At 48.8% G+C, this 26,057-nt stretch overlaps 1 protein-coding gene across 1 annotated transcript in view; it reads left to right on the plus strand.

Annotated features, from left to right (window-relative positions):
- The window catches only part of LOC136611341 (poly(3-hydroxybutyrate) depolymerase-like), a 39,109-nt gene extending 16,438 nt beyond the window's left edge, over window positions 1–22,671 (plus strand). Inside the window, exons 4-11 of the mRNA XM_066590867.1 lie at window positions 15,867–15,961; window positions 16,157–16,267; window positions 16,357–16,389; window positions 18,214–18,322; window positions 18,669–18,711; window positions 19,241–19,366; window positions 21,998–22,023; window positions 22,481–22,671. Of these exons, the coding sequence (XP_066446964.1) occupies window positions 15,867–15,961; window positions 16,157–16,267; window positions 16,357–16,389; window positions 18,214–18,322; window positions 18,669–18,711; window positions 19,241–19,366; window positions 21,998–22,023; window positions 22,481–22,548 (611 nt within the window). The 3' untranslated portion in view covers window positions 22,549–22,671. The remainder of the gene's footprint in view (window positions 1–15,866; window positions 15,962–16,156; window positions 16,268–16,356; window positions 16,390–18,213; window positions 18,323–18,668; window positions 18,712–19,240; window positions 19,367–21,997; window positions 22,024–22,480) is intronic.
- Window positions 22,672–26,057: the final 3,386 nt, after the last annotated feature.

A 26,057-nucleotide genomic window follows, 5' to 3' on the forward strand; every position in this document is an offset into this window, starting at 1 on the left:
GTTAATTACTAGAGATGAGTGAGCACCAAAATGCTCAGGTGCTCGTTGCTCGAGTCGAGCTTTCCGCGATGCTCGAGGGTTCGTTTCAAGTAACGAACCCCACTGAAGTCAATGGGCGACTCGAGCATTTTTGTATATCGCCGATGCTCTCTAAGGTTTTCATTTGTGCAAATCTTCAAAACCTACGAAAGTGATGGAAACGACACAGATACGGATAGGACAGGCGAGGGGCAACATGCAGGGCTGCATCTCAGGTTCCCAGGTCCCACTATTAAGCCACAATAGTGGCAAGAGTGCCCCCCCCCTAACAATTTTTACTTCGGACAAACCCTCATTAGCAAGGCACACCTTAGCTAAGCACCACACTACCTCTAACTAAGCACAAGCACTGCCTGCGGGACACACCGCTGCCTCTTCTCCTGGGTTACATGCTGCCCAACCCCCCCCCCCCCCCCCGCACGACCCTGCATCCGCAGCCCACACAAAAGTGTCCCTGCGCAGCCTTCAGCTGCCCTCATGCCACACGCTGGCCTCATAGCCACACCACCCTCATGTCTATTTATAAGTGCGTCTGCCATGAGGAGGAACCGGAGGCACAGACTGCAGAGGGTTGGCAGGGCCAGGTAGCGACCCTCTTTAAAAGGGGCGGGGCAATAGCCCACAATGCTGTAGAGAATCGATGAGAAATAGACGTTCGATCTTCATTCCAACCCTGTGCCACCTCCGTCAGGAGCTGCAAACGTGGGCATGAGTTACATAGCAATGGGGAATCCTTGTGCCCACACAGTATTCATTCTGTCTAGGTGTCGAATAGCTCAATCGACACCGCAAGGGGAAAGCCATCTGCACTCTGCCCCCTACCCAAGTCAGTCAGTGTCTTTGTGCCAGACAGGTCAAACACCGCGATGGGAACTAAGTGTGCACCAACAGCATAGGTAGGTCCTAGGCAACCCAAGACATGAACAATAAATAAATCAGAGCGGCCAAACATGGCAGACTTGCACCGCGCCGACGACATAGGCCTTGGCCCACAGCTTCAGCAATCGTAGGCAGGAAGCGGACTTTCACTGCACCCAGGACATAGGCCTCTGCACAAACCCTCAGCAATCGCGGGCCTACAGCGCTCTCCAATGCTAGCGTAGCTGTGCACGTCTCATTAGCGCTGTATTGCTCCTCTAGTTTGTCTCAATGCAGTGCCCCGGATAGCTGAGCTAACGTGAGTTAAAGTACAGGTGGGCTTCGGCCCACACTGCATGCCCCAGTCAATCTGGCCTTTTTTCATAGTTGTTCATTAGCCATCTAAAGGTGGGTCAGCTGGTTGACTAGTGAAATGTAACAAGCCACTCCCAGCTGAAGTCCTGTAGCCAGAACTTTAAAGTCAGTTCTATCCTCCTTGCCTCACCTGATGTCTCCAGCACTAAGTGTCCAGCAACAAGTGTTTTATGCTGTCGAATGATGCAGTTATACAGCGCAGTTCGACAGTGCAGGAGACAGGTAACATGCACAACTGTCCAAAGCCTGGAGGAAAATACTCTCCTCTTCGCACTAACCTCCTTCACTATCCTCTTTTCAAGCCTTAACACTTTCTTCCAGCGCCCAGCCCCAACAGACTCCATCCACATTAGCCCCTACCGCATCTCCTCACCTATGTACGGCTCCCATGCACTGTTCAACTTCCTAAGACGCCTTCAACCCCCCAATACTGCAAAGAAACACCTCAGACACCCACACAAATCCCCTAGCCATGTGCTCACCCTTGCTACCCTGCTACTCCTAGCTGCAGGAGACATCTCCCCCAACCCAGGCCCACCCTGTACTGTTCTCTACCAAAATGCCCCCCCCCCCCCCCGCCCCATTCAAATGCGCCCTATGGAACTCCCAATCTGCGTGTAACAAACTCCCAACTATCCATGACCTTTTCACCAGTAAACACTTGAACTTGCTCGACCTCACGGAAACCTGGATACAGCAGTCCGATTCTACCTCCCCCGCTGCGTTGTCCTATGATGGCCTGCAGTTCTCCCACACCCCTAGATTGGATGACAGACGCGGCGGAGGAGTAGGTATCATCCTCTCCCCAAACGGTACCTTCCAGGTCATTCCCTCAGCCCCCTCGCTTACCTTTCACTCCTTCGAAGTCCACACCCTGCGACTCTTCCACCCACTGCCTCTGTGTGTTGCAGTTATTTACTGCCCCCCAGGTCCTACCCGCCTGTTCCTAGACCACTTTGCTGCCTGGCTCCCCCACTTCCTATCCTGTGGAATCCCAACCCTCATCCTTGGTGATTTCAACATCCCTACTAACAACTCTAGCTCCTCATATGCCTCCCGGCTTTTAACACTTACCTCCTCCCTTGGCTTATCGCTAATCTCTGACTCCCCCACTCATGGAGATGGTAACACTCTCGATTTAGTTTTCCTCCGTCTCTGCTCTGCTTCTCACTTTACTAACTCCCCACTTCCACTCTCAGATCACAACCTTCTCTCTCTCTCAATCAGACACCCTAGCATCTCTCCTGACCCTCCTATCTATCGCACCTCTAGGAACCTCCAGTCTGTCCGCACTAAACAGTTTGCTGAAACTATTCAGTCCTCCCTATCTCCTATCTCTCGCCTCCCCTGCCCTAACCTGGTAGCCGAATACTACCACACCACCCTCAGCCGTGCCCTGGATGAAGTGGCACCGCCCGTGACGCGAGACGTCAAACTCAGACCACGGCAACCCTGTCTCACGTCCCAAACGCGCTTCATCCGGCGGTGCTCTAGGTGCGCAGAGCGGCTGTGGAGAAAGTCAAAGCTTCCGGCAGACTTCCTCCACTTCAAATTCATGCTTAAAATGTATAACCTAGCCCTTCACCATGCCAAACAAGTTTATTTCACCTCCCTTGTCTCCTCACTATCCCACAACCCCAAACAACTCTTTCCCAGACAAGACAACTCTTATCCACCTTTCCCAGACAAGTCAGATCCTCTGTGCATACAGACTGCATAATGTGCTGTCTAAGCCTACCAGCTGACAGCTCCTGCATTCCTCCAGCTCTGACGTAGTCACACACTGAAGCCCTGCCGTTACTACGTCCGGACACAGTTTACTTGATATGTGTCTACAGGACCTGCGGAGCACATGACTAGTCATGTGCCCCTGCTGTGTCACTCTCCAGCCCAACACCCGCCCCCCCCAGCAGTCATGTGATACCCAACGTTCTCTTGCAGTGACTCCCCTGCTCCTCCTAGAGCCCTTCTCATACAGCGTTCCTCTGTCATTTCTCCAGGGGATCTATTTAGCCATCAGTCATTTCCTTTTTTTCACCTTTTTTTCACCATCCTATATCATCCTCCACCCCCCGAGCCACGTGACCACACACGTGACCCAAAAGGGGCGGTAACTAGCAGACGCTGCCTCCACTCATTCAGTCATGTTCACTATAAATGTAACCATGTTTTACCACCCTGTATGCTTGATAAAGGCTGATGTTTCAGCCGAAACGCGTTGCACCCTGTGAATAAAGAACCTTTATAAACGTCATAACCTGGACAAGCCTTATTTCTACGAGCTGACCTGGATTTTCAGGGGTGTCATTTGCACTGACACCCCTGCTAAGTAAGTTCCTTCTGCCTTCTCATTTCGCCTATCCGATCACTGGAGCACGGGGTTTTTTTCTAATTTGTTGTCTACTGCCTTTGCTGCCTCTGGTATATATTCTACCTAGAGTCACCCTGCGATGCTCTCCCCCATTGGGATGTCATTTAGACCAGCGATCAGGACCCATTGATGACATCATAGCTCTGACCGTGGATATTACTGCCTGCCAGGATCATTAGACGCACCGTGACCTTACACAGGGTCCGGTACGTCTGGGGTGAGTCCAATTGGATTTCCGTTTATTTTTCTTTACCCTGCCATTTTCTCCACCTCACATTGGAGCGCTAATCTCCTTCTTCTACTTATCCAAACAACTCTTTGAGACCTTTCACTCCCTCCTCAGCCCCAAGGAACAGGCCCATGCGACAGACCTGACTCCGGGAGAACTAGCTGCCTATTTCAAAGAAAAAATCGACCACATCCGAAAAGAAATCTCTGAAAGCTGCATGGTTAGCCCTGATCCCAGTTTCATCAGCACTGCACCCAGCACCTACTCGCTATCTACGCAAGAACCAACGACAGAGGAAGAAGTCTCCAGGCTCCTTTCCGCTGCCCGCCCCACCACCTGCGCTAGCGACCCTCTCCCCTCACCCCTCCTCCGCTCCCTTTCCCCAGCTCTCATTACTCACCTCACCACAATCTGCAACCTCTCCCTAACCTCTGGCACTTTTCCCTCCTCATTCAAACACTCCATTATATCCCCTCTGCTTAAAAAACCAACCCTGGACCCGACTAATGCTGCCAACTACCGACCCGTCTCAAACCTCCCCTTTATCTCCAAATTACTGGAACGCCTGGTCTACTCCCGCCTTACTCGCTTTCTCTCTGACAACTCGCTCCTCGACCCCCCTCTAGTCTGGTTTCCGCTCTCTACACTTGACCGAAACTGCCCTTACAAAAGTAACAAATGACCTTATGACTGCAAAGTCGAGAGGTGATTACTCCCTACTAATCCTCCTTGACCTGTCTGCTGCATTTGACACTGTCGACCATAATCTCCTTTTCACTATGCTCCACTCTATTGGTCTAAAGGATACTGCTCTCTCCTGGTTCTCTTCCTACCTCTCTGACCGCTCTTTCAGTGTTTCCTTTGCTGGTTCTATCTCTGCTCCACTTTCTCTCGCTGTCGGGGTACCCCAGGGCTCGGTCCTTGGTCCCCTTCTTTTCTCTATCTATACTGCCCCAATTGGACAAACCATCCACAAATTTGGCCTCCAATACCATCTCTACGCTGATGACACCCAACTATACACCTCCTCTCGTGAGATCTCTGGACCATTTCTCCAAAATATCACCGACTGTCTGTCTGCTGTCTCTAACACTATGTCCTCCCTTTTTCTCAAACTAAACCTCTCTAAAACTGACCTCCTTGTCTTTCCACCTTCTAACCGACCTCCCCTCAACATCTCCATTCCAGTGTCTGGCACCATCATAACCCCCAGACGGCATGCCCGATGCCTTAGGGTCACACTGGACTCTGACCTCTCCTTTGCCCCCCATATCCAATCTCTGGCCCAAACATGCCACATGCACCTCAGAAATATTGCTAAAATACTTTCGTTCCTAACCACGGACACGCTAAAGACGCTCGTGGTTGCCCTCATCCACTCCCGGCTTGACTACTGCAACTCGCTACTCATTGGCCTCCCCCACACTAGACTTGCTCCACTCCAATCCATACTGAATGCAGCAGCTAGACTCATTTTTCTATCCAGTCGTTATTCAGACGCCTCTGCATTATGCCAGTCGCTGCATTGGCTGCCCATCCACTGCAGAACTAAATTTAAACTCCTCTACCTCACTCACAAAGCTCTGCATGGCGCTGCGCCACCATACATCGCCTCCCTACTGTCAGTACACCAGCCAGCCCACTCACTCCGATCGGCTAACACACTCAGACTAAACACCCCTGTAATACGAACCTCACAGGACTTCACTAGAGCAGCACCCATCCTCTGGAACGCTCTACCCCAAGGCATCCGCACAATTCCCGATGCACGAAATTTCAGACATGTCTTAAAAACGCACCTCTTCAGGGAAGCATACCAAATCTTCTGACCTAGTCCCTCGCCCCTCCCTATGGTGCCCCACCCTGTTTGCCTTCTAATAAATGATCTGTACATAAAATTTCCTATTGCCTGTGTTCCCCAACCCCTGCACCTCCTGTACCACCCCCAACCCATTTGTGTCTAAGCCAATGTATCTCACATTGTAATTGTTGCAATTGTTGTATTGTTTTGCATTTATCCATGCCTGAAAGCGCTGCGGAATAAGTTGGCGCTATACAAATAAAGATTATTATATTATAGTCACAGGCAGGTACAACTCCGCTCTGGGAAGTCTGTGTGGACCCACAGCATGTACCCACCAACGGTACATAAATAAATCCCATTGCATTGCCCAGCACAGCTGAGCTAACGTCAGATAAAATACAGGTGGGCTTCGGCCCACACTGCATGCCCCAGTCAGACTGGGTTTTTTTAATGAATAGTCACAGGCAGGTACAACTCCCCTCTGAGAAGTCTGTATGGAGTGGACCCACAGCATGGGTGGGTCCCAGGAAGCCACCGACGGTACATTAATAAATCCCATTGCAGTCCCCCGGATAGCTGAGGTAACGTCAAATAAAGTACAGGTGGGCTTCGGCCCACACTGCTTGCCCCAGTCAGACTGGGTTTTTTTAATTAATAGTCACAGGCAGGTACAACTCCGCTATGGGAAGTCTGTGTGGACCCACAGCATTGGTGGGTCCCAGGAAGCCACCAACGGTACATTAATAAATCCCATTGCAGTGCCCCGCACAGCTGAGCTAACGTCAGATAAAATACAGGTGGGCTTCGGCCCACACTGCATGCCCCAGTCAAACTGGGTTTTTTTAAATTAATAGTCACAGGCAGGTACAACTCCGCTATGGGAATTCTGTGTGCACCCACAGCACGGGTGGCTTCCTGGAACCCACCGACGGTACATTGAAAAATCCCATTGCAGTGCCTTCCTTAAAGCTGAGGTAACGTGAGATGAAACGCAGGTTGGCTTCGGCCAACACTGCTTGCCCCAGTCAGTCTGGGTTATTTTTATAGTCACAGGTAGGTAGAACTCCGCTATGGGAAGTCTGTGTGCACCCACAGCAGGGGTGGGTCCCAGGAAGCCACCGACGGTACATAAAGATATCCCATTGCAGTGCCTCCCTTAAAGCTGAGGTAACGTGAGATGAAATGCAGGTTGGCTTCGGCCAACACTGCATGCCCCAGTCAGTCTGGGTAATTTAGATTGTCACAGGTAGGTAGTACTCCGCTATGGGAAGTCTGTGTGCACCCACAGCATGGGTGGCTCCCTGGAACCCACCGGCGGTACATAAATTAATTCCATTGCAGTGCCCCGGACAGCTGAGGTAATGTGAGATAAAATGCAAGTTCGCTTCGGCCCACACTGCATGCCCCAGTCAGTCTGGGTTATTTTCATAGTCACAGGTAGGTAGAACTCCGCTATGGGAAGTCTGTGTGCACCCACAGCAGGGGTGGGTCCCAGGAAGCCACCGACGGTACATAAAAATATCCCATTGCAGTGCTTCCCTTAAAGCTGAGGTAACGTGAGATAAAATGCAGGTTGGCTTCTGCCCACACTGCATGCCCCAGTCAGTCTGGGGTTTTTTTTGGGGGCCAGGTACGTTGAACACCGCGATGGGAAAACTTAGTGCACCCATAGTATGCACAGACCCCTGTAATACTCCTGTAGCAAAGGTATAAGCTGACCCCACTAACAGCTGTGTTGCAGAAGTCTAGGGAGACCCTAGTAACACTTCTGTAGTAACAGAATAGACAGACCCCAGTAACATTTCAGTAGCTGCAGTGTAGGCATAGCCCAGTATCCGTTACATTTCAGTATAAACAGCATCGACAGACCCCAGTAACATTTCCGTAGCAGCAGTATAGGCAGAGCCCAGTATTAGTAACATTTCAGTAGTAGTTACAGTACAGACAGATAGACAACAGCTTTGTGGAAAAGCTAGTATTTTCTGAGACAAGAGGGGCATTTGATTGCAATGAAAAGGATATTCAAGGTGCTGAAAGTCTGAACTCCTCATCTCAAGCTGAAATATGGAAAGGCTTCATTCATATGTTTTCTGTTGACAATTTCAAAGTGTTAGCAAATAGTAATCCAAGTTTCTGGCTATACCACGCATCTTAATTAGGAATTACCAAAGATGATCACAAGTAAAGGCCTCATCATCAGTCAGTCCAAAATCATTCCGGGAGTATGTGGTTCTCAGCTGGCCTGCTTCCACCAAGGATCGGTGCCTGCTGCTACTCTGTCCCTAGCCCTGCAGGGATGCTGTGTTCTATAGTCAGCTCTATTCCTACCTCAGCTGTACGCTTATCTTTGTAATTAGCAGTACCAACAAGTTGGAAGCCACCATTGCTCTACCAATCGGCTGAAAGCTTCAGCTAGGGATAAATGACTAGTACCCAAGTTTTATTTACTTGGTTTTGGAATGTGGCCAGGATTAAGAGGGGTGGGGGGGGGGGGGCATTCCTATTGTGGCGTTTTAGGTGAAATTCTTGGACTGCCGCAAGACGGACCACTGCGAAAGCATTTGCCAAGAATGTTTTCATTGTTGAAGGAGGAGGAGGGGGATGTTTTTGAGGCAGTACGTGTCCACGTGTCCGTGGTTATATGCACCTTCCCAGTAACCGCGTTGGTGAAAAATAGTCGCGACTGTTGACCTAGTAGCTCGGCCACGCCACCATCATGTCTTTGGAAAGCCTCCGTTTCCACAAGCCTGTAACATTGCAGTAGCTGCAGTATAAGCAGAGCCCTGTATTAGTAACATTTCAGTTGTAACAGTATAGACAGACCCCAGTAACATTTCCGTAGCAGCAGTATAGGCAGAGCCCATTAACATTGCAGTTGCAGCAGTATAGGCGGAGCCCAGTATTAGTAACATTTCTGTGGTAACAGTATAGACAGACCCCAGTAGCATTTCAGTAGCTGCAGTATAGGCAGAGCCCAGTAACATTGCAGTGGTAACAGTATAGCCAGACCCCTATAACATTTCCGTAGCAGCAGTATAGGCAGAGCCCAGTATTTGTAACATTTCAGTAGTAACAGTATAGCCAGACCACAGTAACATTTCAGTAGCAGCAGTAGAGGCAGAGCCCAGTATTAGTAACAATTCTGTGGTAACAGTATAGACAGACCCCAGTAACATTTCCGTAGCAGCAGTATAGGCAGAGCCCAGTATTAGTAACATTACAGTAGTAACAGTATACACAGACCACGGTAACATTTCAGGAGCAGAAGTATCGGCAGACCAAAGTTACATTTCTGTCGCAGAAGTATAGGCAGACCCCTGTAGCATTACTGTGGCAGAAGTATAGGCAGGCAGAACCGAGTTACATTTCTGTAGCAAAAGTGTAGGCCAACCCCTGACACATTGGTGTACCATGAGTGCAGGCGGAGCCCATAAAAATTACTTGGATTACATTGTAGGCGAGGGCCCGAAAAATTTGTGTACCAACAGTACAAATGTACCCCAGAAAAATTGCCCATGCCCAACCCAGAGGGCAGGTGAAACCCATTATTCGCTGAGCTTACTGTGGCTTAATTTGTAACCAGGCCTGGAGGCAGCCCAGTTAAAAAAATTGGTTCAGGTGGAAGTTTCAATGCTTTAATTAGAATAGAAACGTATAAATATTGTTTACAAAAGTTATATGAGCCTTTTGGCGAAAAATTGGCCATTCGGGGTGATTACGTGAGGTAGCAGGAGGAGGAGGACGAATATCATACACAGATTGACAAGGGTAAATGTCCCCGTTTTTTACGGTGATAGAGAACAATGCTTGCGTCCGCGGTTTCAGCGAAAATAATCTTTAGGTACCGCTGCCTCCGCTGGTGGAGAAGAGAAGTCTGGGGAAATCCAGGCTTTGTTCATCTTTATGAGTGCCTGTTGGCACTGTCAGTTGACAGGCGGGTACGCTTATCCGTGATGATTCCCCCAGCTGCACTAAACACCCTCTCTGACAAGACGCTAGCCGCAGGGCAAGCAAGCACCTCCAGGGCATACAGCACGAGTTCGTGCCACGTGTCCAGCTTTGACACCCAGTAGTTGTACGGAGCAGAGGAGTTACGGAGGACGGTCGTACGATCAGCTATGTACTCCCTCACCATCCTTTTACAGTGCTCCCTCCGACTCAGCCTTGACTGGGGAGTGGTGACATTCTTGCTGGGGAGCCATAAAGCTGGCAAAGGCCTTGGAGAGTGTTCCCCTGCCTGCGCTGAACATGCTGCCTGATCTCCGCACCTTTAATAATAATAATAATCTTTATTTGTATAGCGCCAACTTATTCCGCAGTGCTTATTTCCTGCTACTTGGCCCTCGGAACAGCGCCTTCTGCCACTAGCGCTGTCTGATGGGAAGTTTACCATCAGTTTGTCCACCAGGGCCCTGTGGTATTGCATCACTCTCGAACCCCTTTCCTCTTTGGGAATGAGAGTGGAAAGGTTCTCCTTATACCGTGGGTCAAGCAGTGTGTACACCCAGTAATCGGTAGTGGCCAGAATGCGTCTAACGCGAGGGTCACGAAAAAGGCATCCTAACATGAAGTCAGCCATGTGTGCCAGGGTACCTGTACGCAACACATCGCTGTCCTCACTAGGAAGATCACTTTCAGGATCCTCCTCCTCCACAGGCCATACACGCTGAACGGATGAGAGGCAAGCAGCATGGGTACCCTCTGCAGTGGGCCCAGTTGTCTCTTCCCCCTCCTCCTCCTCAGGCTCCTCCCCCTCCTCCTCAACGCCCTGAGATATAGACATGAGGGTGCTCTGACTATCCAGCGACATACTGTCTTCCCCCGCCTCCGTTTCCTACAGCAAAGCGTCAGCCTTTATGCTTTGCAGGGAACTTCTCAACAGGCATAGCAGAGGGATGGTGATGCTAATGATTGTAGCATCGCCGCTCACCATCTGGCTAGACTCCTCAAAGTTTCCAAGGGCCTGGCAGATATCTGCCATCCAGGCCCACTCCTCTGTAAAGAATTGAGGAGGCTGACTCCCACTACGCCGCCCATGTTGGAGTTGGTATTCCACTATAGCTCTATGCTGCTCATACAGCCTGGCCAACATGTGCAGCGTAGAGTTCCACTGTGTGGGCACGTCGCAAAGCAGTCGATGCACTGGCAGATTAAACCGATGTTGCAGGGTCCGCAGGGTGGCAGCGTCCGTGTTGGACTTGCGGAAATGTACGCTAACCCGGCGCACCTTGCCGAGGAGGTCTGACAAGTTGCTTTTCAGAAAGCGCTGAACCACAAAATTAAAGACATGGGCCAGGTATGGCACGTGCGTGAGGCTGCCGAGCTGCAGAGCCGCCACCAGGTTCCGGCCGTTGTCACACATGACCATGCCTGGTTGGAGGCTCAGCGTGGAAAGCCAGCGGTCTGTCTGCTCTGTCAGACCATGAAACAGTTCGTGGGCCGTGTGCCGCCGTGTGCCTCTTCTCTTCTAAGCTGATTAGTTTCAGCACGGCCTGCTGATGCTTGCCCACCGCGGTGCTGCCGCACCGCGCAACACCGACTGCTGGCGACGCGCTGCTGCTGATACATCTTGCGAGGTAGAGGTTGCGTAGGAGGAGGAGGAGGAAGAAGGTTTAGTGGTGGTGGCATACACCGCCGCAGATACCAGCACCGTGCTCGGGCCCGCAATTCTGGGGGTGGGTAGTACATGAGCGGTCCCAGGCTCTGACTCGGTCCCAGCCTCCACTAAATTCACCCAATGTGCGTCAGGGAGATATAGTGGCCCTGCCCGCCTGTGCTTGTCCATGTGTCCGTTGTTAAGTGGACCTTGCCAGTAACCGCGTTGGTGAGGGCGCGTACAATGTTGCGGGAGACGTGGTCGTGCAGGGCTGGGACAGCACACTGTGAAAAGTAGTGGAGACTGGGGACCGAGTAGCGCGGGGCCGCCGCCGCCATCATGTTTTTGAAAGCCTCCGTTTCCACAAGCCTGTACGGGAGCATCTCCAGGCTGATCAGTTTGGCAATTTGGACATTTAAAGCTAGAGCGTGCGGGTGCGTGGCGGCGTATTTGCGCTTTCGCTCCAACGCTTGTGCTACCGACAGCTGGACGCAGCGCTGAGAAACATTACTGGATGGGGCCGAGGACAGCGGAGGTGAGGGTGTGGGTCCAGGCCGGGAGACGCTTGTGCCTGTGTCCTGAGAGGTGAGTTGGATCTCAGTGGCAGGTTGGGGCACAGGGGGAGAGGCAGTGGTGCAACCCGGAGGCGGTGAACGGCCTTCGTCCCACCTTGTGGGGTGCTTGGCCATCATATGCCTGCGCATGCTGGTGGTGGTGAGGCTGGTAGTGGTGGCTCCCCGGCTGATCTTGGCGCAACAAAGGTTGCACACCACTGTTCGTCGGTCGTCCGCGCTCTCAGTGGAAAAACTGCCACACCTTTGAGCACCTTGGCCTCTGCACGGTGGCTTGGCGCGAGGGGGTGCTTTGGGAAACAGCTGGGGGATTATTCGGTCTGGCCCTGCCTCTACCCCTGGCCACCCCACTGCCTCTTCCAACCTGTCCTGCTGCTGCACTTGCCTCCCCCTCTGAAGACCTGTCCTCAGTTGGCTTATCAAACCAGGTGGGGTCAGTCACCTCATCGTCCAGCGGCTCTTCCTCTGAATCCTCTGTGCGCTCCTCCCTCGAACTTACTGCCCTTACTACTGCCTCACTGATAGACAACTGTGTCTCATCGCCATCGTCCTCCTCACCCACTGAAAGGTCTTGAGACAGTTGCCGGAAGTCCCCAGCCTCATCACCCGGACCCCAGGAACTTTCCAAAGGTTGGGCATCAGTCACGACAAACTCCTCAGGTGGGAGAGGAGCCATTTTTTCCCAATCAGGGCAGGGGCCCGAGAACAGTTCCTGGGAGTCTGCCTGCTCATCAGAATGTGTCATTTTCATGGAGTGAGGAGGCTGGGAGGAAGGAGGAGCAGCAGCAATTCAGAGTTGCAACAGTGGACGGCGTAGAAGACTGGATGGTCGATACATTGCTGGATGCACTCTCTGCCATCCACGACAGGACCTGCTCACACTGCTCGTTTTTTAATAAAGGTCTATGACGTGGACCCAAAAATTGTGATATGAAGCTGGGGACCCCAGAAACTTTCCTCTCTCCTAATCCCGCAGCAGCCAGCTGCTATTCACCTGGACCAGGAACTCGGCCTATACCCACACCCTCACGTGGAACTCCGCGTCCTCGACCGCGTCCACGTCCTCTACCCCTATCCCTAGCATGGTGGATTAAGAATCAAGCAGACACTGAGCTGTGTAAAAAATTTTGTGAATTATTGCCGCGCAGTTGGTGGCTGCGAGTCGTTATATAACACAAAATAAAGCCAGATATAAATTATAAGGAAGGCTTGACGCAGGCCTTGCTGTGCAGTATTCAGTTGTGATGCACCTCAAGTCCCACAGGCCACAAAGTGAAATGCACTGGGTCACAGGTAGGCGTAAGAAGGATTTATCTTTTAAAATATATTTTTTTCAATGCAATGCAGGCTATAGAGCGTGTATCGGACTTTCCCTCTATGGGTGTCTGTCACCGTACACTGTGCGGGTAGCTGACGGCAAACACAGAGCGGTGTGAAAAATTGGTGGTTTCTTGGCGTGCAGTTGGAGGCAGACAGCACTTACGTTACACAAACTGCACCCAGAAAAAAATGTAACAGAAGGCTGCAAGCACGCCAAGCTGTGCAATACTGAGGTACTACAACTCCCAGCAGCCACAGAGTTAAATGCACTGGGTCACAGGTAGCCCTAAGAAGGACCATTGGGGTTCTTCTAGACAGGATTCCACACTACCACTGTCCCTGCCTCACCAATACTTCCCCTATACTACGTAGTACAGACTGCAGCCTGGGAACGCTATAGCCTGCACGCCCGATATAAATTTTTTTTTAAAAAGTGCAAAACTGCTCCCAGCAGCCACAACAGTAGTGCACTAGGTGAGCTGTGGCCCTAAGAAGGACCGTTGGGGTTCTTCTAGATGCTAACACTCTCCCTATAGCACCAGCAGCACTCTCCCTAACCTCTGCCAGCGTGTGTCTGTGGCGAGCCGCGAGCGGGCCCACTTTATATGCTCGGCGGTCACTTGATCTCGCCAGCCACTCAGTGCAGAGGGGTGGGATAGGGCTGGAACGTCACAGGAGGAAGTTGTAATGCCTTCCCTGCATGTCTATTGGCCAGAAAATGGCGCTAAACATGCAGGGAAGGAAATGGAATTGACTCGAGTACCGCGTGGTGCTCGTCTCGAATAACGAGTATCTCGAATACCCTAATATTCGAACGAGCGTCAAGCTCGGACGAGTGTGCTCGCTCATCTCTATTAATTACCTCACGTGTTCTAGACGCTATGCTACTCTTAATACATCCCAGAATTGTGTTTGCCTTTTTTGCTGTTGCATTGCATTGTTGACTCATGTTCAGTTTATGATCTATTAGTATATCCAAGCCTTTTCCACGTTTGCTGTTGCTTAGCCCAATTCTGTATGTGTTTTGTTTAATTTATCTTGCTTACATGTAGGACTTTGCATTTCTCCCGGTTGTTAGTCACCGCCCACTGTTCAAGCTCGTCTAGATCTTTTTGAATCCTCCCTCTCTTCTCTAGTCTTAGCTATCCCTTCTAGATTTGTGTTTTTGGCAATTTGATAAATTTCCTCTCAGTTCCTTTTATCTATATCATTTATAACAATGTTAAACACTGGGCTCAGGGAGAGCCTTGTGGTACCCCACTTACCACATTCTTCTAATTGATGTGCAGCCATTCATGACCACTCTTTGAATACAAGCATGAGACCTTCCCAGTACTACAAAGGGTTGGTCTACACTAAATCACTAAGGCCTTAGTCAGACGGGCGTTTTTAGCCGCAATTTGCGCATGCGTCCGGCGATTTTTTAAAACCATTGCTTTGCAATGGTATCGGACACATGAGCGCTTTTTATGCGCTCGTCCGATAAATTATAGAACAAAAAATCGCAGATCGCACCTATCTGCGATCTGCGATTCCTGTTCTTTTCTGTATATGCGCTCAATGGGGCCGGCGGCAGCAGCGCCGACCCCATTGAGAACATATAGAAGACAAATCATTCTTCTCTGCCACAGCTGTAACAGAGAAGAACGATGTTTGCCCATTGAATTCAATGGAGCGGCAATACAGCCGCTCCATTGAAAGCAAAGGGCTGCCGGCGTGCGCGGGGTGAATTGTCGGGAAGGGGTTAAATATATAAGCCCTTCCCTGCAATTCATCCTAAAATGTGTTAAAATAAAAAAAAATTGTATACTCACCTTTCTGCTGCAGCCGGAGTCCAGCCGCGGCCGCTGTCAGTTCTCCTGAACTGCTTCTTGGCACTATTCAGCCGGCGGGGCTTTAAAATCCCCGCCTGCTGAATGATCTGCCTCTGATTGGTCACAGCCCTGACCAATCAGAGGCTGAAAACACTCACACACCCATTCATGAATTCATGAATGGGTGAGTGACTGCTGCCTCTCAGCGCTGAGCCAATCAGGGGCAGGTCTGACTCACATCCATTCATGAATTCATGAATGGGTGTGAGTGAGTCATGCCTCTGATTGGCTCAGCGCTGAGCCAATCAGGGGGCAGGTCTGACTTACACCCCCTTCACACCCACTGCAGGACGGCCGCACGGAGCTCCGGCTGTCGGCAGAAGGTGAGTATACAATTTTTTTTTATTTTTACACATTTTAGGATGAATTGCAGGTAAGGGCTTATATATTTAAGCCCTTACCGACAATTCATCCCGGGCTCGCCCGCAGCGCATTGCTTTCAATGGAGACGGCTCTATTGCCGTCTCCATTGAATGCAATGCGCTGGACAGCTCCGGCCCGTTTCTAATGAAACGCGGCTAGGAGCAGATTTGCGGGCGACTTGCGCGCATCGGTCACGCGATTTGCGGATGCGCATCCGTCATGCGATCCGCAAATCGCGCGAAAAAACGCCCGTCTGACTAAGGCCTAAATGGGAATGTGAAGATATTTTCAAAGCCCATAGGAGGGGTAATCTGGTTTAGTCTACCTCTTCTTAAAGTGTACTACAGTTGCTCTTGGGAGATGGGTTTGAACTGGAGGAACCTCATTTGAAGAGTGAAATGAAGGACTCTTCACCAGTTCCAGTGGGCTCATGTCGTTCTCCAAACAGTTTGTTCTCTACTTCAGGTGTGGTGAAGAAGCAGGAAGAATATTACACATCCATCATCACAAGTCCTGGCACTATTAAGACTGTGTATGACATCCCAGCTCAGCATGGAATGGTAAGAGCTGTAGTCGCCTGTATCCACGTGGCAGTGGGGTTACTGAATATTTGATATAAGGGGGAATTCTATGGAAGAACACTGCAGGTAGCATTCTTCATCTTCTCTTTTTACCATGGAAGGAGCTTTCACCTGTGCTCCTTGTCTTGTTGAGTAAATTAGTTTTATGACTTATGTATTTGTGGTCCCTTACAGCCTACAGACAGCTATGGAGGAACCTGTGGGTCAACCAACCTTGAATACATCAATAACTGTAACTATAATGGGGCTTATGAGGCCCTCAATCACATCTACGGGGGGCTGCAGGTAAGCGGGGGCTTCAATGTCACTAAAAGAGGAATCAATATGGTAAGACAAGGCTGTAATACATATATTGCTGCACTTTCTCCTCACAGAGGCCAAGCAGTGGTGCTGCACTCACTGGACAGGTAAGAAGATGTAACTAATGGGTTGTACTGTATCTAACTTTGTTTTTTGATGGAACTCCACCCAAAATATCTGTTCCCTTTCAATTCTGCAGGTAATTCCTGGTTTACCTGTGCAGTCATGAGCATGAGATTACTCATCTACCAGCAGAGGCCACTGCCTTCTCTCTCAATTTTTTTGGTTGTAAATTTAGGGAGATCTCCATTAGGGCATCTAAACAGACTTGAACTAGTTGGCAGAATTATATTTACCAAATGTCCCCATAGGAATCTAAATTGAGGGCATAAAACAAGTCTTCCCCACCCCAACTCCAAAGAAAAGAGACTATTCCAGGTTCTTCAGTGCAGGCTGCAGAGTAGTGAGTCACATGATCACTTTTGGCACTGCTGACAAGCTGATTGGTCTTAAAGATGGGAGGGGACTCTACAGGAGCCAATTACCATAGCTGCTCTTCTTTAAAAAAAAAAATAGCATCACACCTGCTCACGGGCCATGGTCAACATTAGCTAGATGTCATCCATACAATTGCACAGGGTGCTGGCCATGCGCTTGTAAAGATGGCACCAGGCAGATGTAGGCTTGGTGCGATTGTCTCCCGAGGTCTGGCCTCCTCCTCTCTGATGTTCCGAGGTAGCACTGTCAGTCCATTGGTGCCCATGCAACACAATTGCCTAGTTCTTCTACTGTATTTATGTTATGAGCTTGGTTCTGCTATGGTATCTAAGTACTTATGTTGGTTCATGTTAGTTTTTTATATTATGTGCTTGTTTCTGGTGCTGCATCTATGTTATGAACTTAGTTCTAGTGCTGTGTTTTTATTATGAGCTTGATTCTAGTACTGTGTGTATGAACTGAGGTTGGTTCTGGTTCTATATTTATATATATTTAGCTTGGTTCTGGGGCTGTATTCGTGTCCTGAGGTTGGTTCTGGTGATGTGTTTATGTACTGAGATTGGTTCTATGTTATGAGGTTGGTTGGTGATGTATTTATGTACTGAATTTGGTTCTAGTGATGTATTTATATTCTAAGCATGGTTATGACTCTGTATTTATGTACTGAGCTTGGTTCTGATGCTGTGTTTATGTATGATGCTTGATTGTGGTGCTGTATATACGTACTGAGCTTTGTTCCAGTACAGTATTTATTCACTGAGCTATTCCGGTGTGGGTATCCTGCTATCTTGGTGCTTTCTGTACAAGCAGAATAAAGGCAGACTGCCTATCAATTCAATAGATGGCACGGGCTGTCATCTAACCTAAGGCAGCATAGAATGGAGCTGACCGTGTGACTCTGTTCCTGGAAGAAAGCAGACATGTTTTTATAATCGTGCACAACCCCTTTAAAGCCAACTCCTGACGCCAAGTATTTCCTCTGCAAGATGAGGCAATGGAAAATGCAATTTTTCTATCTCCAGATAATACGCAGTCCCCAAGTGACATCCCAAGATGTAAATTTATAGCACATGTCTCCAAGCCGACGCCAACTGGAAAAGCTTATTATTAGCTTCAAATGTGCTTAATCATTAACCATAAATCTACAAAAAAATTAATCAAATAAAATATCATCAGTTAAAACGTCATATGATATAAATACTGACAAAATCTGGTCTGGAGTCTGGCTGCTAGGGATACACTGCCTAGTAACCAACTTTTTGTTTGTGGTTGTTAGACAGAAAGTCCTTAGCAACCAGTCTGTCCCTCAAATGTCTCAGACAAAATTGTTACTGTACTGAGGATACGGAGGGGCAAGAAGTCTTAGTTGGACTTAAAGACTTCTATCAAGGACCTTGGTAGATCTGTCTTGTGTATTTTCTTTTATCTTTCAGCTGATCTTATTTAACCAGGCTGAATTCTTTAAACTGGCAGCTCCTTCAGTATATGGGATGGACACTGCTGGATACATCTATGTTCCTTCATCATGTCAGCACGGAGCAAGTAAGTGTTTGGCCACGGTTTGCTGGTGTTTTCAGTGGTGGCCATGGCTGTGTCTTGTTTTGGCCCTTGTTTTGGAATTATTTGATGTTCCTTCTAGGGTCTGTAGGTCCTGGTAGTATCTCATGGTTCTGTTCTTATCTGATGATTTTAGTATCATCTCAAGTTCCTTGGAGATATCTGATAGTCTTGGTATTATCTGAAGTCATTGGTGGTATATGATGGTCTTGGCAGTTTCTCTCGCACTCGTGCTTCAGGCCCTATAGAATTTCAGTGGTCTGTCTATACATTAGCCTTATCTAAACCTTAACCAGTTTATATTCTGCTAAACTGTCGCTATTGTTTTCAGAGTGCAGACTTCATATTGTCTTCCACGGCTGCCAGCAATCAAGGTGAGAACCAGACCCAACATTATGATTGCACCTGCTCAAGATCTCTTGGTCATCTAGAAGGTCAGAAGATCAATTGATCCAAGGAAAATCATACTCAGATGGGCAAAGCATACCGGTGGTATTGATAGTGTGGGGTGGGGTGGCCATAACGTTGCAATAGAATTTGTATTGGCTGTTCTCCGGGGTGGGGCCAAAACAGGCTTTTAATAAAAGGGGCAGGAGAGAGCTAAAGCAGAGGTGGGAACCTCCAATTGGATGCACAATAATCTCTACAGAATGGATTATTCCTCTTGGATCCTCATATTTTGGGGCATCTGGGGGTTAATTACTGTTGGCCGATTGATCATGTAGTTGGTAGTTATCTAGGTCTAGATTACAGAAGGTGCTGAGTGGAGTTGCCCTTTAAGTATTATGTTTGTGTGGTTTTCTCAGCCTTTGACAATTTTTGTGTATGCTGGGAGTTGTAATTTCCTTGTCACTCAAAATTTCTGAGACCTGGACAATTATTTTCATTTTTTTTCCTTTGCAGGGAAAAACTTGGTGATAAATATGCAAGAAATACTGGATACAACCAGGTTGCTGATGTGAATAACCTCATCATCCTGTATCCTCAAGCCAAATCCAACCTGTCTAACCCCAACGGATGCTGGGACTGGTCAGTAGCTTCTGAACTGCTGCATCGCAGCCTGTCCTATGTGATACTGTCTACTAAGCCATGTATCTAAGCCTTTCATGTCTGATACAGTTTGTCAGCTGCTGTATTTAAGCCTATCATGTGATAGTGTCTGTCAGCTGCTGTAGCGAAGTTATCGTGTGTAATATGGTCTACTGAGCAGTGTATCTAAGACTATCCTGTGTAAAACTGTTGGCTGAACTGCTGAATCTAGGCCTATTTTTTCTGATACTGTCTACTGAGCCATGTATCTAAGCTTATCATGTCTGATACTGTCTGTTGGCGGCTGTTTCTAAGTCTATCATATGTTATATGGTCTACTGAGCTGCATATGTAAGGGTGGCTTCACAACTGGTCAGGGGATCGCACGATTTCCCAGCACTGTGAGGCTGCGAGAGATTGCAAAAATATGAAGCCAATGGCTCCATGCACATTTGCGATGTTTTAACGCTTGCAATGCAGCGTTAAAACAAGATCGTGGCATGTCCATTCTTTTGCGATCTCGCCCATTGTTTCCAAAGAGGCCGGCGGAAGCAGCACCAGCCCCTTTGAAATCAATGGGTGAAGATTGCAATCCTCTGCCACTGCTGTGCCAGCGGTGGCAGGGGACTCTCCGCTGCTAGGATTTTCGGGGGGGCTTGAAATATAAGCCCCAGCCGAAAATAATAACTGTAGAAAATGAAAAAAAGAAGAATACATCACCTGAGCAGCGTTGTCATGCTCTTCTGGCCGAGGATTGAAAATCCCTGCCTCCTGAAGCGCTGCCTCTGATTGGCTGAGCGCTGTGACCAATCAGAGGCAGTGCCCAGCTGTCATTGAATGACAGCTGAGACCTGGTAAAACTTTACTTGAATAAACGTGAAATAACAGGCAGTTACAGGTATCATTTTAGATAGAAGCTCAGAGGTTGGGAGGAAACACAGGAACAATATGGCCCTATAGTCCACGTTATCCGTATGTTACCGGTCCTGGAAATTGAGTATACTCCGGAGGAGGTAAAAAGTAGGGGTCTCTCCACATACACTCTGGCAGACAAATAATTGAAGGAAGGGTTAGCATAGATGCACCCCGCACAACATCTGAGTGGGTGTCACAATTAAGTACCTCTGTGTGGTGATCCTAATAGCGGATGGCCGTACAGGAAAAATGATGCCTGTAGTGTGAACAGGTACCTGGTACGGTGGGTTGCTCTGTACAGAATTATTTTGGGGTTGCTCTCACTCTGGGGGATTTAGTAACTCACTCGTTCTGCCATGCTTTCACATGCGGTAGGGAATTACTCTCCTTCTTCTCCATATTAGACACAAGGAAACCAGACACGTATCCCTGTGCCCCTGCGGTTTCTCGGTTTCTCCAGCGTATCGGGGAAGAGGGAAGATCCTCATCTCCAACATGGGGAGCCTCTCCTTCTTCTCCATTTTCAATGCAAGGAAGCTAAAGGTGCTTCCCTGCATCACTGTGGGTCCTCCAACAGCATGGGTAGATGGAAGATCATCAATAGAGATAAGCGAGCGTACTTGCTAAGGCAAACTAATCGAGCGAGTAGTGCCTTATGCAAGTCCCTTCCGCTTGCCTCAAAAGATACGGGTGCCGACGGGGGAGAGCGGTGAGCTGCGGGAGTGAGCAGGTGGGAGCGGGGGGGGGGGGGGGGAGAGAGTGAGAGAGAGATCCCAACCCCCCCCCCCCCCTTGTTCCTCCCCGCTCTCCCCCCGCTGCTCCCCGCCTCCCGCCGGCACTCGAATCTTTTGAGATGAGCGGGCAGGTACTCGCTTAAGGCACTACTCGCTCCAGTAGTTTGCCTTAACGAGTACGCTCGCTCATCTCTAATCATCAACAACCACCTTTCCCGCACTCAGACGCTCACTTTTATAACCTTACTTGTACCACATGACACAGTAGGAAAGATACATTCTGCAGCAGAGCTGACAGGCAATGATTTTAGGGGAAGGAGGGGTTACCCTTCAGACGCCGCAGCTGTGCAACATACAGAAAATTGGCATGACATTTTTGCACAGTGCATCCACATGAGACAACACATGTATGACATTTATGGAGGGGAACCAGGATGTTATTCTGGGACACTACAATATCATGTCTGATACTGCCTGTCAGCTGCTGTTTCTGAAGTCTATCATGTGTGATACGGTCAACTGAGCTGTGTATCTAAGCCTATCATGTCTGGTACTGTCTGGCAGCTGCTGTATCTGAGCTGTGTGATACAGTCTCAGGATATCACTCTTCGTAACCCCATATTCTTCTCTCCATCTATAGGTGAGATACTAAATAGAAAAAACTTTTCTTATAGCTTAGTATCTCATTTTGTTTTCCTCATTTGTTCATTGGAACTTTTGGGGCACTTTTTGAAGCTGCTGCTCTCCAGATTAGCTGAGTGGAACTATCAGATTCCTGTGTATCAGTTTTTTTGGATGAAACTTTAGACCCTCCGGTAAAGAAACCATTTAAAGGTGAACTTGGATTCCCGGTGCAGGTGGGACACATTTATTTTTGTCGCCCCGCCTGACACCCGGTAAGTAGAATCCTTTATAGTTATTTATCGTATTCCTTATCCTTTTTGGTGATGGCGCTCTCCCTAATTTTTGTTTCCATCTATAGGTGGGGATTCAGCAGCTCTGCATACGGTAAGCAGTTCATCTTAAAGGGCATGTCCATCTCTTAAGGATTGCTGACCCATGCTCAGGGCAGAGCATGAATGGGGTTCAGTGGGGGTCTGCTACTCGAGATCCTAGCCAATCAGTGGCATTGTTTTGTTATTCGCCGCAGGAAACAGACAGCTTCGTCCACTTTATAGTGGCCCGATGCGGTATCGCAGTCCCACTGATGGGAATGTAAGCTGTGCTTGCAATACTACACCAAGCCACTGCATAATGTACGGTGCTGTCTGCTTCCTTCTCTGTACACCCAAACATTGGCCTGGCAATTCGCTCTGCCTTCCTATGACATCATACCCCTTCCTAAGTCATCTTTGCTTTAGACTATTGTTGACATGAATGGTAATCTCCTTAGGAACTGCCAGATTGGTTCACACCCAGATTTCACATTCTCAGGATTATGACAGAAGGTGTTTTCTATTTCCAGCTAACAAGAACGGATATCAGATGACTGGAGTGGAGAGGATGATGCTCAGGACCCTGGGACTCTACTGATGTGGGGGAGGAGGGTGTGACGTGTTGTACACATTGTTGCCGCCTTCTTGCTCTTCCATCGCATTCCAAATCTGTCACGTTCACAATAAAGTTTGCTTCCTGTCGTGGGATATAACTATTTAACCCATAGCTCCTCCGTTGTTGTGTCTGATTTTACTTACATCACACTGACTTCTGCAGCTTGTAAGAGATGAGCTTTTTTTAATAAACATAAGCTCCACCTCTAAATAGCCTGGCCACACCTCCAGACCCGCCCCTGAGCAGGTACTTATTCCGATTGTTTCATTTTCAGTGCGCTCAGGTGTGATTCCTACATACTGGGTGTCAATAGTAGCGCACACACAATATTGGTGGGGTAAGGGCATGAGAGCGGTATTGCTTGCAGTAGATGAAGGGTACATGTTGGGAGTGGTAGTTCCTAGCAGTAGGTGAGGGATACATGCTGGGGGAGTGGTAGTTGCTTGTAGTGTGTGAGGGGTATATACTGGGAGTGGTAATTGCTGGCAGTGGGTGATGAGGTACATCCTGCGAGTGGTAGTTGCTGGCAGTGGGTGATGAGGTACATCCTGCGAGTGGTAGTTGCCGGCAGTGGGGGATGGGGTATATGCCAGGAGTGGTAGTTGCTGGCAGTGGGTGAGGGCTACATACGGCCGGGGGTGATAGTTGCTGGCAGTAGGTGAGGGGTACATGCTGCGGATGGTAGTTGCTGGCCGTGGGTGATGGTGTACATGCTGGAAGTGGTAGTTGCTGGCAGTGGGTGAGGGGTACATGCTGGGAGTGGTAGTTGCTGGCAGTGGGTGAGGGGTACATGCTGGGAGTGGTAGTTGCTGGCAGTGGGTGAGGGGTACATGCTGGGAGTGGTAGTTGCTGGCAGTAGGTGAGGGGTACATGCGGGGGGTGGTAGTTGCTGGCAGGAGATGAGGGGTACATGCTGGAAGTGGTAGTTGCTGGCAGGAGGTGAGGGGTACATGCTGGGAGTGGTAGTTGCTGGCATTGGATTAGGGATGCATGATGGAAGTGGTAGTTGCTGGCAGTAGGTGAGGGGTACATGCTGGGAGTGGTAGTTGCTGGCAGTAGGTGAGGGGTACATGCGGGGGGTGGTAGTTGCTGGCAGGAGATGAGGGGTACATGCTGGAAGTGGTAGTTGCTGGCAGTAGGTGAGGGGTACATGCTGGGAGTGGTAGTTGCTTACATTGCATTAGAGATGCATTCTGGGAGTGGTAGTTGCTGGCAGTAGGTGAGGGGTACATTCTGGGAGTGGTAGTTGCTGGCAGTAGGTGGGTACATGCTGGGGGTGGTAGTTGCGGACATTGCATTAGAGATGCATTCTAGGAGTGGTAGTTGCTGGCAGGAGGTAAGGTACATGCTGGAAGTGGTAGTTGCTGGTGTGGGGGGTCAATCAAGTCTTGACCGTAGAGCGGATGCTGTCTGCCTCCAGATTAGCCTCTTAGATATGGGTACCCATAGACGACACAAATGGACAACCACATGCTGGATGAGTTGTCAGAGTGAAGTGCGTTTATTCAGGGTATTACAGAAGTTATAGGAAAAAGTTTGCTGACGTATGATTTGATTACTGCGCATGCCCCAGGCATGCTCAAGGCTACATAACATCTGCAGATTTTTAATTGAACAATATATCTTTCAAAGACATTTCTTACATCAATGTCCGGAGACAACTGTATCAAAACATAACGTCCTTGGACACACTTCTCGGAACATGAACAAGAAAACAGGATAACATATATGGGAGGATGGTTAGTAAAAGTTCAGGGTCGTATAGCAGGAACAGAACAGATAAGGAGTGAGCTTGTAAGAAGAAGAAATTAAATGTACTTTCTTATTTTTATTAAAAGGGGAAGAAAGTCTAGAATTAACCCCTTACACATGTATTTAGCAAAGGCAAAGAATACAAAATGGAGTCGCTGTAGTCAATAAGGCATAAACGTGAATTAACCCCTCACATTCCCCCGTTTTGGACATGGGGTCAAGACAAGTATGACTCCTAGTCCATAAACACGTGATTCATATCGGCGAAGAGAAAGCTTTTTTCAGTACATTTAGAAATACATGAAATTATAACCTTAATTGCTCTATAAATGCATAATAAAATCATCACAACTTGTAATATACTTTGTAGGATCCCCATAAACCAACCTCCTAAACCAGAAAACCAATTGGCAGGGTTCAAAGCACTAAATGTGTTACCCCACCAGCTATCTCTGGTTTCTGAGTTTTCATTTGTCCATGCAAACAGTTCTTTTGACGGAACAGGAACAGCCAAGAAAGGAAAACCAGTGGCACTAGGTGTGTGTACAAGTCCAACAGTACTTGGTGGTGCCTAACAAGGTGGTTTTGGGCATTGTCCCCTTGCACCCTCTCACAAGGGCGAAGCATGGAGTGAAGAGTCCAAAAGTCCATCAATAAACAAAATGTCCTTCATTTTCCTTCTCATGGGGGGAACAAAGGTAGGGCGTGAAAAGTCCATTAGTCCTAAAACAAACAACAGTTCTTTCAACTTTACTAAAGTAGGTGTGGTCAGCAGGACTTGACAGGGCCCTTTGACTCTGGGCCCTAGGGATTTCCGGACACGTCTCTTTACGACCACCCAATCTCCAGGTAGTAGGGAATGAGATCCCTCTAGGTTGTCTGGGCCTGGAATGGGAGAAAAAGACTAGATTCTGGGTTACCATTAGTTGGTCACACAGGCGCTTTACATATCCGGCTACTATGTCATAGCCCTGCTGCAGGGCTTGTGGATGATACAACCCCAATCTTGGCATAAAGCCAAACAACACTTTCTTTAACTTAAGCGTTTAGTCTGTTAACTTTGTCTAAACTCTGCAGGTGTGAAGTGTGTACCTTTGTTTGAGTCAATCACTTCCGGTACCTCGTATCTGCGGATTACCTCATTCATCAGCTCCTGTACGATTACCTGCTTATTTACCTTGATAACAGGGTAGGTCTCCAACCTGGAAAGACATCAACAACAACAAGCACGTGGTCATACTTCCCAATAAGTGGGAGCTGAGTGTAGTCAAATTGCAATCCCTGAAATGGGTAGAGTGGTCTAGGCAAGTGTTATGTGGCAAATTTACTTCTGCCCTGTTGCTTACGGCAAAGGTCATGCAAAATTGGACAAGTAATGATGCAGCAACTACAGGAAACCCAGGAGCCACCCGTCCGTGTTCAAGCGTCGATCTCATTGCTGCTTGGAACGGAGTGCTGGATGAGGCAAGCATCGCCACCATGCTGAAGGAGGTGCTAGAAGGCCTGGAGTACCTGCATAAGAACGGCCAGATCCTCAGGGATGTTAAGGCTGGAAACATCCTTCTGGGTGAAGACGGCTCCGTGCAGATCGCAGATTTCGGCGTCAGTGCGTTTCTAGCCACAGGAGGCAACATTGTCAGGAATAAAGTCAGAAAGACCCTTGTGGGCACGTCATGCCGGACGGCACCGGAGGCGACGGAGCAGGCCAGAGGACACGACCTCAAGGCGGACTTCTGGAC

Source organism: Eleutherodactylus coqui, chromosome 2 (assembly GCF_035609145.1).
Source record: "Eleutherodactylus coqui strain aEleCoq1 chromosome 2, aEleCoq1.hap1, whole genome shotgun sequence".
Lineage (NCBI taxonomy): Eukaryota > Metazoa > Chordata > Amphibia > Anura > Eleutherodactylidae > Eleutherodactylus > Eleutherodactylus coqui.